The sequence below is a fragment of the Equus quagga genome, chromosome 13 (assembly GCF_021613505.1).
Source record: "Equus quagga isolate Etosha38 chromosome 13, UCLA_HA_Equagga_1.0, whole genome shotgun sequence".
In the NCBI taxonomy this organism is placed as follows: Eukaryota; Metazoa; Chordata; class Mammalia; order Perissodactyla; family Equidae; genus Equus; species Equus quagga.
In genome coordinates, this window is record NC_060279.1 from 99098952 (window position 1) to 99113497 (window position 14546).

General features: G+C 39.2%; 1 protein-coding gene across 1 annotated transcript in view; it reads right to left on the reverse strand.

Moving 5' to 3' along the window:
• The window catches only part of LOC124250389 (zinc finger protein 607-like), a 67425-nt gene that overhangs the window by 17837 nt on the left and 35042 nt on the right, over positions 1–14546 (reverse strand). Inside the window, 1 exon segment of the mRNA XM_046682186.1 lies at positions 6942–7645. Coding sequence (XP_046538142.1) covers positions 6942–7645 — 704 coding nt within the window.

Genomic DNA, 14546 nt, shown 5'->3' on the forward strand with positions numbered 1-14546 from the left:
GAGGGGCTGCGGGGGCTTGCCTTCCGAGGCCGCAGGCCTGTGTGTGCGGGGCCGCCCTGTGGGATCAGCGATGTGACCATCGCGTGCTTGGCTGGGTGCGAGCTCCCGAACGTGGGACGCGGGGTGTGTTACGTCCTCTGAGATAACGAGGACCTGTATAGTAACATATGGGAATGATAACTTTAATACCCCCGAAGAGGCCTAGCTTGTCCAATAGAGTCTTAGTTGACCAACATCGTATACGAGTGAAGTTACATTATATTCTTCATTACATTACATTCTTCACATTGGACACATTAAAGATTGACTGATTATCCTGCAAGTGTATAGGAAATAGAAAGCTAATACGGCAATGCATTAATGTATTTTTCACGTCCTGTTAAGACAACTTTTGTATATGTTTAAAATTTCGCATACTAAAAAGTACAGGAAGATTGCAAAATGGGTATCCTTTTGTTAATTTCTAATCAATTTTGAATTGCAGAAAAAGAAAGTAAATTACTGAGTATGTAAAACATTTTTACACTTTGTAAATGTATAAATCTAAATTTCATTCAAGGATTAAGTGTTTGATTCACCTTAAGAGCCGAATGAAGCTGTTCTCATGTTTTTTACATTCAAGCATTTGTCCAGAATTAACTCAAATTCAAAAAGGGATAAGTAGTTACATGAAACTTTTCTAAATTCATTAAATCCATAGAGTCTTTATATGAGGAAAAACCTCAGGTCAGTCTCCCCAAGTAGGAAAAAACCCAGTTCTCTCTCCTGTGTCTCTCCCGGGTGCCTCCTTTACTTCTCACACAGAACACTCACAACACTTTTCGTCACCAAATGTGTAGAGGTTTTTCCCACAAGCAGTTCTCTGCAACAACAGCTGGGTGTCCTACCTGGAGACAGTGCCAGATCCACAGGTAAAGGGCTCAGTCCCACGAGACTGCTCCTACCGTACTTCAGATGCCAATGGCAAGTAGTGGGTCCCCAGATTACCCACAATTCTGTCTGAATTGGCTACAAATCAGAGGTTCCCATGACCTGAGGTTCAATTAATTTGGTAGAGGAGCTGACAGTACTCCGGGAAACACTCACGTTTACTAGTTTATTAAAGGTTATGGTAAAGGATACAGATAGATAGCCAGATGAAGAGATATATACGATGAGGTCTGGGAGGGTACCAAGCACAGCAGCTTCTGTCCCTGTGAAGCTGGGGGTGTGTCACCCCCCACCGCTGTGTGTGAATGTGTTTGCCAATCTGGAAGCTCTCCAAATCCCTACTATTAGGATTTTATGGAGGCTTCCTTACCATACATGATCAATTATTCACTCCATGGCCAGACCATCTCCCCTCTCCAGAGAAGTGGTCATGTGGGGGGCAGAACTGAAAATTCCAAGCTTCTAATCATGGCTTGGTCTGTCTAGGAACCAGTCCCCATCCAAGAGCTATCTAGGAGCCCACCCAGAGTGCCTCAATGGAACAAAAGATGGTCCCAGTGCCCTTACCACTTAGGAAATTACAAGGCTTTGAGGAGAACTGTGTCAGGTAAGTACAATGGTGGTTGCCAGGAGCTGAGAAAATGGGGGATGTTGGTCAAAACATAAACATTCACTTGTAAGGTTAATAAGTTCTGGGGAACTAACGTACAGCATGATGACTGTAGTTAGTAATTCTGCAGAGTTTAAATTTGCTGAGATCTAAAATGTTCTCACTGCAGACACCTACACACACAAACATGGTAACTGAGATGATAAACGTTAACTTGTAATCATTTCACAATATATCAAATCACGACATTGTACATCTTAATTTTTTTAATATTTTTATTGACATATACAGAAAAGTGCACAAAATTATACAGACCCAGTAAACTCTCACCTTCACCCAGATTAAGAAATAGAAAAACACCCACAAGCCTCATAACCTCTCCATCATTATTCCTCCTCCCAGAGTGGCAGCCACTATTGCAACCTCTGCCAACAGAGATTAGTGAATATACCACCATTTTACATCCATTATGCTGCCACAAACATCCTTGCTCACGTCCTGGTGAACAAATGTATGCACTTCTGCTCAGTAAATACCTAGAAGTGGAATTTTTGTGTCATTGGTTATCTGGATGCTCACCTTTAGTGGACACAGCAAGACTGCCTAAGTAGTACAAAGTTATATTGCCAGCAACACAACTGCTCCAGTCTCGCTGTAACCACTGGTGTTTTAAGATCTTCAGCCATTTAGCTAGGTGTGTGGGGCTATTACACTGTGGTTTCAACTTTCATTTCCCTGATAACTCACCAGGGTGAGCACCTTTTCACGTTTTTTGGGCCATCCGGATATCCCTCTTGTGAAGTGCAGTTCATGTCTTTCCCCCATTTTTCTATTGGTTGTCTTTTTCTTATTGATTTGGAGTTCTTTATATATTCTGGACAGGTGGCCTTTGTCAGATATATGCACTGCAAATATCTTTTCCCACTGTGGGTTTCCTTTTCACCCTCTTGCACATTGTCTTTTGACAAATATAAGTTCCATGTGACCAAATTTATCAATTTCTTCCTTAATGGCATTGTGCTTTTAATATTCTGTTTAAAAAATTATTACCTACTCCCAATGTCATAAAGATATTCTATTTTTTCCTACAACTTTATTGTTTATCCCTCAGACTTAGTTCTTCAATCATTATGAATGAGGGGTGTATGTTATGTTGGGGAGGGGTGGTGAAGAAGGCATCAAGACTTTTTTCCAATACATTGATTCAATTCCCCCCACACTAACTTTGGGAAAGATTCTTCTACCCCCAAGTTATAACAAAGCGTTACCTTTGTCAGACATGCGTGGGCTTTTTCTGGACTCTTCGGTTCCACTGATCCTTTTGGCTATCCTTGAGCAAGGCCACACTGGATAACCACCGTAGTTTCACAGTGAGTCTCGATGCCTGCTAGGACAAGTCGTCCAGCTTTGTTCTTGCTGCTGTTCCTCGCTCTTCCTCCTTCCCCAAGCTCTCTTTACCTGTTCTTGGTCTTTCACAATTTCAAGTAGATTTTAGAATCAGTTTGTCAGCTACACATACACACACGACCCCCAAATTACTGATGTGGGGGGAGCAGTGCGCATTAAATACATAGCTCAGATTGCAGGGAATTGAAATTATTTCAATAGTGAGTCTTACAATCCACAAACATGGCATATATCCTTTCACTTATTTAGGTGTACCTTATCTCAATCAAGTCCATCATTTCCTACGTGGAGGTTTTGCATGCCTTTTGTTAGATTACTGGTATTGGATGTTTTTTCGTAAACACTAACAAAAATATTTAAAATTGTTGCTGGTACATAAATGTACAATTTTTAAACTATTACTAGCCAGCAACCTAATTTCACACATTAATTCCAATAAGTTGCCCGAAATTCTTTTAGATATTCTATGTACACAATAATGACTTCATTTCTTCCTTTCCAACCTTCAGGTCTTTTTCTACTTTCCTTTAGCACCAGCTAAACTCTCCAACGCAATGTTAAGTAGTAGCGGTAATTATGGATAGCATGTCTCATTCCAAATCTCAGGGAAAGTTTCTAATATTTCATCATTAAGGTCTTTTGTAAATACTCTTTAACAGATAAGATCCTCTTTACTCCTAGGACATGATCTCAAAATTCTAATCTTTTAAAATGTGTTCAAGCTCATGGTTCAACCATATGACTGATTTTTATGTTCCATATGCGTGGGAAAACTGCATGTTCCTGTCATTACTGGTATGATATTCTATGTATGTCAAGTTTGTTAATCATATTCTTCAGATCTTCTCATTACTGAGGTTTTTTTGTCTGCTTGTCCTCTCATATAGTAAGAGAGGTGGGTTAAAATCTTCCACTATAACTGCCAATTTTTCTATTTCTCCTGTCAGAGTTAATTTTTATTTCATATATTTGTAAGTTATGCTATCAGATTTACACAATTTTAAATTGTTGTACATTTCTGGTGAGTTCACCTTTTTTTCCCAAGGTTTTATCTTTCCTTTTTCTCCCCAAAGCCCCCTGGTACATAGTTGTATATTTTTAGTTGTGGGGCCTTCTAGTTGTGGCATGTGGGATACCACCTCAGCATGGCTTGATGAGCAGCATCACGTCCGCACCCAGGATCCGAACTGGTGAAACCCTGGGCTACTGAAGAGGAGCGCGTGAACTTAACCACTCGGTTCACCTTTTTATCACTATGTCCCTCTTTATCTCTAGTTATCCTTATTTTCTTAATTAGCGCTTTCTTTTCGTTAGTGCTTACATGGTGTGTGTAAACAGTGAACACGTCAGCCTTGGTTTGCCCAAACCCTGCACATTGCAAGAAAGGACTGAACCTTAACCAGCTTCTAGGAGGTAACCTCTGAGCCCTTAGAATATCCTGCCTAAAAATAGAGTTTGTGTATGCCCGAGACCTTGGGCCATGCTGTATCAGTTTGACCAGAGTTATGAACTTAAATGTGTTTCCCCAAAATTCACATGTTGAAATTCTGACCCCCAGTACCTCAGAATGTATTTGGAGATAGGGCTTTAAAGAGGTAATCAAGCTAAAATGAGGTCATTTGGGTGGACCCTAATCCAGTCTTTCTAACGTCCCTATAAGGGGATCAGGACATACAGAGACACGAGATGCACAGGCACAGAGAAAAGGCCATGTGAGGACGGAACGAGAAGGCAGCCACCTGTAAGCCAAGGAGAGAGGCCTCAGAAGAAGCTAAACCTGCTGACATCTTGATTTTCCAGTCTCCAGAACTATGAGAAAATAAATTTTGGCTGTTTCAGCTACCCAGTCTGTGCTATTCTGTTGTCGTTGACTTGAAATACACACAACATAAAACTTACCATCTTAACCATTTTCAAGTACACAGTTCAGTGGTATTAAATACATTGACACTGTTGCACAGCCATCACCACCATCATCCCCATAACTCTTTTCATTTTGTAACACTGGGACTCTGTACCTATTAAACAATAACACCCCATTCCCTCCCTCCCTCCAGCCACTGGCAACCACCATTACAAGTTCTATCTATGACTCTGACTACTCTAAGTACCTCATGTAAACTGAATCATACATGTATTTGCCTTTCATGACAGCTGATTTCATTTACAGTAATATGTCCTCAAGGTTCATCCAGGCTGCAGCACACTGCAGAATTTCCTTTTTCGTTTTCTAGTGTCCAAGATTTTTGTAATTAAAGGAACAAAGGTATCCCCCATTCTTTTTTGGTAAGGATCCAATCCCTCCCTTTTTTTTCCCCAGTAATTTTACTGAGATCATAATGATTTATAACTGTGTAATTTCAGGTGTACATTATTATTTATCAATTTCTAATAGACGTCATTGTGCTCACCAACAGTAGTCTAATTTTTGTCCTTCACTGTGCATATGTGACCCTTTACCCCTTCTGCCCACTTCCCAACCCCCTTCCCCTCAGGTAACCACTAATCTGTTGTGTTTATCATGTATTTGTTATCTTCCACATATGAGTGAAATGATGCTGTATCTGTCTTTCTCTGTCTGGCTTATTTCGCTTAACATCATACCTACAAGGTCCATCCATGTTATCATAAATGGGACAAGTTTGTCTTTTTTTATGGCTTAGCAGTATTCCGTTGTGTGTGTGTGTATATATATATACACACACCACATCTTCTTTATCCTTTCATCCATAGAAGGGCACTTGGGTGGCTTCCACATCTTGGCTATTGTGAATAATGCTGCAATGAACATAAGGGTGCATAAATCTCTTTGGATCACTAATGTCAAGTTCTTTGGATAAATACCCAGTAGTTGGACAGCTGGGTTGTATGGTATTTCTATTTTGAATTTTTTGAGAAATCTCCATACTGTTTTCCATAATGGCTGCACCAGTTTTCATTCTGACCAGCAGTGTATGAGGGTGCCCTTTTAGCCACATTCACTCCAATATTTGTTTTTTGTTTTGGTAATTACAGCCATCTGATAGACCTCATGGGGAAGGGTTGGCATCTTGCCACTGCAGCACAAAGTGTGTTGTGTGCAGCTCATCATCCCTGTCAGATGTGGAGTTGACTTGCTGGCTTATGGACACACTAAGGAACTAGATCTTGTGCATTCGATCTCCTCTTTTACTCTAAGTAAACGTTGTACCACTTGATCCTGGCGTGTATGTTCTCTGTTCTTCACTGTCGGTGTTGCAATGCAAGGTACACATCAGGATAGATGCGGAGAGGGCTGATGGCCACTCTCAGTTTATTATAACCAGCGTTTCAATATATACATAGCTTACAGCTGTTAAACATACACAGGTGTTCTGGATGAAGTAATTAGCGAATGCCAAGAATTCTTAGTGATTTCTCAAGGAGTCCTCCCTTGGCCTCTGTTTTGATATTATCATGTTATTGCTGTGCTTGTATATCTTGGAGCAGGCAAGGTCTCTTAGGCAACGGTCCCTCCTGCTCCCGATATCGATATCGTTTCTCCATCTGTGCCCCCGGGCCTGTCTTAGGTTGCCTCCCTCTGGAGGTCTTCCCAGTCATTGGCTAACTGGCCTTCCCACCTCCGGGTCACAGTTTGTTGGCAAGCCTTTTCCAGTGATTATTACCCCTTCCTGCGTCAGGGGCGGCTACATTCATGACTTCAAATCATGCACTGGTCTCTTCCATGAGTGGCACTTACCTGCCTATGACCTTGGCCACACAGCCTGGACAGCCAGTCAATAGTGAAACATAGAGGAATGCCATAAAAGACTTTCTTATATAAATACAAAACAAAATTCTCTGAATGTGAACAATATGTGGGTCATAAGTGAAAAACATCAAACATTATTTAAATTCCAAGGAGTTCATGCCTGTATAAATTATTTGATGCCTTATAAGCCTCTTGGAAAATGCCTTCTCACATCCTCTTCATTTAAATTGTTTCTCAGTGGTATAATTCCAGTGTCTACTATACCTATATTCCATGAGGTCTCTCCCCAGTGTGAATTCTCTGATGTGCTTTAAGCATTGAACTAAGCCTAAAGGACTTCCCACATCTATTACACGCAAAGGGCTTCTCACCAGTATGAATACTCTGATGTACTTTGAGGCCGGAACTGAGCCTAAATGACTTCCCGCATTTGTTACATTCAAAGGGTTTCTTACCACTATGAATACTCTGATGCTGAGTAAGTCGTCCATACACACTAAAGGCCTTCCCACATTCCTTACATTCATAGGGTTTCTCACCAGTATGAATTGTCTTATGGTGTAAAAGGTTTGAGGCTTGACCAAAGGCCTTCCCACATTCTTTACATACATGGGATTTCTCACCAGTATGAACTCTTACATGTTGAGCAAGGTTTGAAGCAGAAATAAAGGTCTTCCAACATTCTTCACATCGATAGGGTTTCTCACCAGTATGAATTCTGTTATGTACTTTGAGGTCTGAAAGACGAAGAAAGGCCTTGCCACATTCCTTACATTCATGTGGTTTCTCACCAGTATGGATTGTCTGATGTACTCTAAGGTCTGAACGACGACTACAGGCCTTCCCACATTCCTTACATTCATAGAGTTTCTCTCCATTATTAATTCTGTGTTGTAGATTTAGAGATGAATGTTTTATACACATGTACATTCTTCCAGAGCTGATTATTTCATATCTTGATTCCAAATCTAAAACAAATAAGAAAACGTTTCCTTGACCAGAAAATGTCCTATAATTGATTAAGACAAAATTGAAAATTTCTACAATTAGAGGTGATTTAAAGAACTCTAAAGTACAGTCATAAATCTTGAAAACATAAAAGGAGAGTTCAGAGAATAAGTTTCTGCAGTAGAGTGCTGGTAAAGGTTTTAACAACCTCTCTATACACACAGACACACACACACACACACACACACAGCACATCCAGCCTTGATCTGTGTAGTGTTAGCCCATGTCTATGGTGTAAATACTCCCACGACAGGCAATTTCAAGCTATCAATATAGCGTAAACAAACCCAGACTTAGGAGATATAAAATCTTGTCCCTAGACAGCCAGTACCAGCCAGCTCTAACATACTACTTCCATCTAAAACACATATTAAATTTAAAAAGGCAATTATTTATACCTGATCATTCTTCAATTACAATTCCTCTAAAAAGATACATTTCCACCACTGTGGTTCACTTCCTCATATGCACAGCCATCTGCGCTTTGCTTTGCTCTTTATAACAGTTAAGATACTGAGAATCTTTACCTATTTAGCCTCTCCTAAGATTTTATTATTTACTATGCTTACAGCTATTCAATCTTTTTATTCCTTATATCTTTTCTCAGGTCCCTCTCTACCTTTCCCTTTTAACCAAGGCCAACCATTCTGGTAATCCCCAGAAGAGTATGTTAATCAATTTTCTAACACATACCAGGTCTTACGGTATTTTGACCATTTAGGAACATGAGGCAAAAGAGGGAACCTGAATTATACAACAGTATAGAGGAAGAGTGCCAAGATTTATACGGAAAAGAACTGTCAGTTGTGAGTTGAAGGATAAAAGTCTTATGAAGCAATAACTTGAGCAAAATCGAAAGCGCTTAATGAGGAGGCTATGACTTGGGGGCAAAAAATATCCTCTTATGACTAGAGTATGGTCTATGTACCAAAAGTTGAAATAATATTAACAACACTCTTCAAAATAGAGTAACAATCGAAATCAATAACAAATATTAGAAAACCAAAAGACCTTCCATGTGGAAATGGTAATGTCCTCTCCAAAAATGCTGGATCACTATAGAAGAAAAAACCCTGAGATATAAGAATCCTAGTAAATGACCAGGCAGAAAATAAGCACATATCAGAATCTTGGGTAAGCAATTTCACCACTCAGAGAACTTAAAACTCAAAGGACTATTTCTATAAAAGAAAATGAGTTGAGGATCAATGTCAAATATGTAGAAAATAAACAACAAAGTCGAGGAAAGCAGGATATAATGAGTGAGAAGACAGTAGCATAACAAATCAATCAAAGAGCTGGGGTTTTGAAAACCTATTACAGGAAATATTAGGTAAACCAACCAAAAAAGAGACTAAAAACAAGTAAAAATTTTTCTAGAAGAAAGTAAGAACCAGAGAGGAATTTATTTAAATTGCAAGAGTACTACGTGAACACTTTTGAAAGAATGGACAACTTTCTTAAAAAATTTATCAAAATTGACCACAGAAGAGAAGCCTAAACCAACTGGATGATGGCAAAAATCTTCCAGAAAAGACAGTTGTAGTAAACACACTTTAACATCTAGATTGTAGTTTCTCAATATGCACAGCTAAAATACAGGCACAGAATAGTTGGACAAAGGGAAAATGTAGAAAGAGAGCAGGAAAAGCGAGCCTAGAAATCTTATTCCAAAAAGAGGAAGACTGCAAAAACTGAGAGCTATGACGGACCAAACCTGTAAAAAATAGTAGCATAAAAATGATTATGATGCATACATATAAACCAGGCAACAAAAAGCGATGAATCAGCAATGATACAAGAGAAAAACAATGACTTGGAACCATTAAATAACTCCTGAATTGCAGGAGGTCTAGTTCCAGCACGGTGGCACTAAGTCCCTCCAGCCTAGACTGGCCCCCCTCTGATTGATTTCAACTATAAACACTTGACAAAATACAAAACTTAACCACATAAGGACTGTAAATAAAAGCAGGAGGGTTTGGGAAAGGAGTCGAAACTTTACCAAGCAACCCAGACTGAGCTGAGTTTCTTGCTGCTGATTTTTTTTTTTTTTGAGGAAGATTAGCCCTGAGCTAACTACTGCCACTCCTCCTGTTTTTTGCTGAGGAAGCCTGGCCCTGAGCTAACATCTGTGCCCATCTTCCTCTACTTTATATGTGGGACACCTACCACAGCATGGCGTGCCAAGCAGTGCCATGTCCACACCCGGGATCCGAGCCGGCGAACCCCGGGCCGCCAAGAAGCAGAACCTGCGAACTTAACTGCTGTGCCACCAGGTCGGCCCCTAAAGGAAGTTCTTAAGCAGAAGAGAAATAATACCACATAAAAAGTGGATCTACCTAATAGAATGAAAAACATAAGAAATCGAAAATATGTGGGTAAAAAGAAACTTATTTCATCATCAAATAATTTCTTTAAAAGATAAATGAGCAAGAGTTATGTGATTCAGAGTTTGACACAAAAGACATAATACGTACACAGATACACAACAGAGGATGGACTCAGGAGACGAGTTAATAAGTAAATTGTAGCAGGAGGTGGTTAAAAAGTCTACATAAGGCTGTCACTTCTCAGTCTGCTTCTGGAACTTCCAGTTAGCAGGGCAGGCAGCTGGACAAGAAAGTTGGACGTGAAGTGAGGGAAGCAAGAACAAAGGAGAATCTTAGAAAAACATGGACTGGAACCGGCGCTGACATCCTGTGTCCTCCAATCCTCCCACTTGACGATGGGGGAATTCTGCAGGAGAGGCTAGTGCCTTTGTCATGGAGCTAAAGACTTCACATGTCCCAAGAGGTACAGAAGCTGAAGGAGGAGCTCTGGCAGGGACAGGGGAAGCCAGGTTCAGCTGCTGCCGCCTGCCAACATGGTTACCAAGCGGTTAAGTGACCACACACGTGAGCTCCAAGACAATGTCCTGGGGCCCACTGACAGGCCAAACAGAAGAACATGGTTTCTGCTTGGTTTTTACCTTGCCAATGTCACCAAAATGACTCTAGTGGTCCAGGGTAACCCAGAATTATACAGAAAAGGAAATACAGAGAAATGTTTCAGTTGACCTACTTTGACAAGAAAAGTCCACTACAAGAGTGGCCAAGTACCTCCTTAAATGGCAGAGGAAGGTTTCCAAAGGCTTAGAGAGACTGGAACAGCTTAAGTAAACCAAAGTGAATTTATCACATGTAGAAACAAGCAAAAAAAATATGACAACCATACCACACCCTATTTGTGTTTTTGACCCTAAAATGTGTTTCTTACAGTTAGATCATGTTTTTTATTTTTAATCCATTTTGCCAATGTTGGTCTTTTAAATGGAGTGTGTCCTCAGTTTAAGTTTAATGTGATTACTGATAGAACTTACGCCTGAAATTTTGATAATTATTTTCTATATGTTTTAGGCCTTCCCCCACCCCCCATTTCTTAATTACTGCCTTCTTTGTTGTTAAATAGAGATGTTCTAGGGTATCACTTGATTTCCCTTACTGTTTCCTTTGCTATATAATTTTTTAAGTTATTTTCTTAATGGTTGCCTGGGAATTACGATTAATACCTTAACCTATAATTGACAAACCCTTAGCCATACTCCCTAAGAAAAAAAGAGAGATGACTCAAATAAATAAAATTAGAATTGAAAGAGGAGAAATTATAACAGATACCACAGAAATACAAAAGGTTTAAGAGAATATTATGAAAATCTATATGCCAACAAACTGGACAATCCAGAAGAAATGAATAAATTCCTAGACTCTTACAACCTCCCAAAATTGAATCAAGAAATAGAATCTGAATAGACCAATCACAAGTAAAGAGATTGAAACTGTACTAAAAAACCTCTCAAAAAATAAAAGTCCAGGACTAGATACCTTCTCTGGAGAATTCTACCAAACATTCAAAGAAGCTTTATTACCTATTCTTTACAAACTACTCCAAAAAATTGAGGGAGTTGGAAAATTCCTAACACATTCTATGAGGCCAACATCACCCTGATACCAAAGCTAGACAAGGACAACACAAAGAAGGAAAATTACAAGACAGTATTGCCGATGAACACAGATGCAAAAATCCTCAACCAAATATTGGCAAACCAAATACAGCAATACATTAAGAAGATCATACACCATGATCAAGTGGGATTCACACCAGGGACACAGGGATGGTTCAACATTCACAAATCAATCAATCTGATACACCACATTAACAAAATGAGGAACAAAACCCATATGATAATCTCAACAGATGCAGAGGAAGCATTTGACAAGATCCAACATCCATTCATGATAAAAACTCTCAATAAAATGGGTATAGAAGGAAAGTACCTCAAAATCATAAAGGCCATATATGACAAACCCACAGCCAGCATCATACTCGATGGGGAAAAACTGAAAGCCATCCCTCTGAGAACAGGAACAAGACAAGGGTGCCCACTCTCACCACTCTTATTCAACACAGTACTAGAGGTTTTGGCCAGAGCACCTAAGCAAGAAACAGAAACAAAAGGAATCCTAATAGGCAATGAAGAAGTGAAACTCTCATTGTTTGCAGATGAAGGACATGAATTTATATATAGAAAACCCTAAAGAATCCATCAGAAAACTTTTAGAAATAATCCGCAACTACAGCAAAGTGGCAGGGTACAAAGTCAACTTGCAAAAATTAGTGGCATTTCTATACTCCAATAACAAACTAACAGAAAGAGAACTCAAGAATACGATCCCATTTACAATCACAAAATAAGAATAAAATATCTAGGAATAAATTTAACCAAGGAGGTGAAAGACCCATACAAGGACAACTATAAGACATTACTGAAAGAAACTGATAATGACACAAGGAAAGATATTCCATGCACATGGACTGGAAGAATAAACATAGTTAAAATGTCCATATAACCTAAAGTTATCTACAGATTCAATACAATCAAAATCAGAATCCCAATGACATTCTTCACAGAAATAGAACAAAGAATCCTAAAATTCACATGGGGCAAAAAAAGACCCCAAATAGTCAAAGCAATCCTGAGAAACAACAACAAAGCTGGTGGCATTGCAATCCCTAACTTCAAAATGTACTACAAAACTATAGTAATGGTCCTGGTACAAAAACAGCCACACAGATCAATGGAACAGAAGTGAAAGCCCAGTAATAAAATGACACACCTACGGACAGCTAATCTTCAACAAAGGAGCCACGACCATACAACGGAGAAAGGAAAGCCTCTTCAATAAATGGTGCTGGGAAAGGTGGAGAGTCACATGCAGAAGAATGAAAGCAGACCATTATCTTTCTCCATACACAAAAACAGACTCAAAATGGACCAAAAACTTGAAGACCTGAAACCTTAAAACTTCTAGAAGAAAATATAGGCAGTACACTCTTTGACATCAGCCTTAAAAGGATCTTTTTGAATACTATGTCTACTTGGACAAGGGAAACAAAAAATAAACAAGTGGCACTTCATTAGACTAAAGAGCTTCTGGAAGGCAAAGGAAACCAGGATCAAAATGAAAAAACAACCCACCGACTAGGAGAAAATATTTGCAAATCATATATCTGACAAGGGGTTAATCTGCATAATATATAAAGAACTCACACAACTGAACTAAAAAAACACAAACAACCCGATCAAAAAGTGGGCAGGGGATACAAACAGACATTTTTCCAAAGAAGATATACAGATGGCCAATAGGCATATGAAAAGATGTTCAACACTACTAATCATCAGGGAAATGCAAATCAAAACCACACTAAGATATCACCTTATACCCGTTAGAACGGCAAAAAATAAACGTCGGAGAGGTTGTGGAGAAAAGGGAACCCTCATACAGTGCTGGTAGGAATGAAAACTGTTGGAGCCATTATGGAAAACAGTATGGAGATTTCTCAAAAAATTAAAAATAGAAATATCATACGACCCAGCTATCCCACTACTGGGTATTTATCCAAAGAAGTTGAAAACAAGGAGACTTATGCACCCCTATGTTCACTGCAGCATTATTCACAATAGCCAAGACGTGGAAGCAACCCAAGTGCCCATCGACTGATGATTGGATACAGAGGATTGAATAAATACTACTCAGCCATAAAAAAGATACAATTGTCCCATTTGCAAACACATGGATGACCTTGAGGGTATTATGTTAAGCGAAATAAGCCAGAAAGAGAAACACTGTATGATTTCACTCATTTGTGGAAGATAAACAAACTGACAGACAAAGAGAACAATTTGGTGGTTACCAGAGGGAAGGGGGGGTGGGCACACGGGGTGAAAGGGCACATTTATATGGTGTCTGACAAACAATAACGCACAACTGAAATTTCACATTATAAAAAATTTATTATATAAATTTTAAAAATAATTATATAAAAAAAGAAATATTTGGATATGAAAATGAGTAATAAACCTATAGTTGTTTTATCTAGGCTTCTGTATAAGTCTTATAAGTAATGAAAAGGATGAAGATAAAAAACTTCAATCAGATTAGGGATCCTAATTACTCCTAGAAAACAATTCTTTTTTTTTTTTTTTAAAGATTTTACTTTTTTCCTTTTTCGCCCCAAAGCCCTCCAGTACATAGTTGTATATTCTTCACTGTGGGTCTTTCTAGTTGTGGCATGTGGGACGCTGCCTCAGCATGGTTTCATGAGCAGTGCCATGTCTGCGCACATGATTCAAACCAACAAAACACTGTGCTGCCTGCAGCGGAGCACGCGAACTTAACCACTCCGCCACGGGGCCAGCCCCAAGAAAACAATTCCAATTCTTAATAATGAACCACAATACGTTATACGATCTTATCCTTCCTAACGTTCTAGTTTCACATCCTGTCAGTCACCACTCACTAACTCTGATCAACCTGCCAC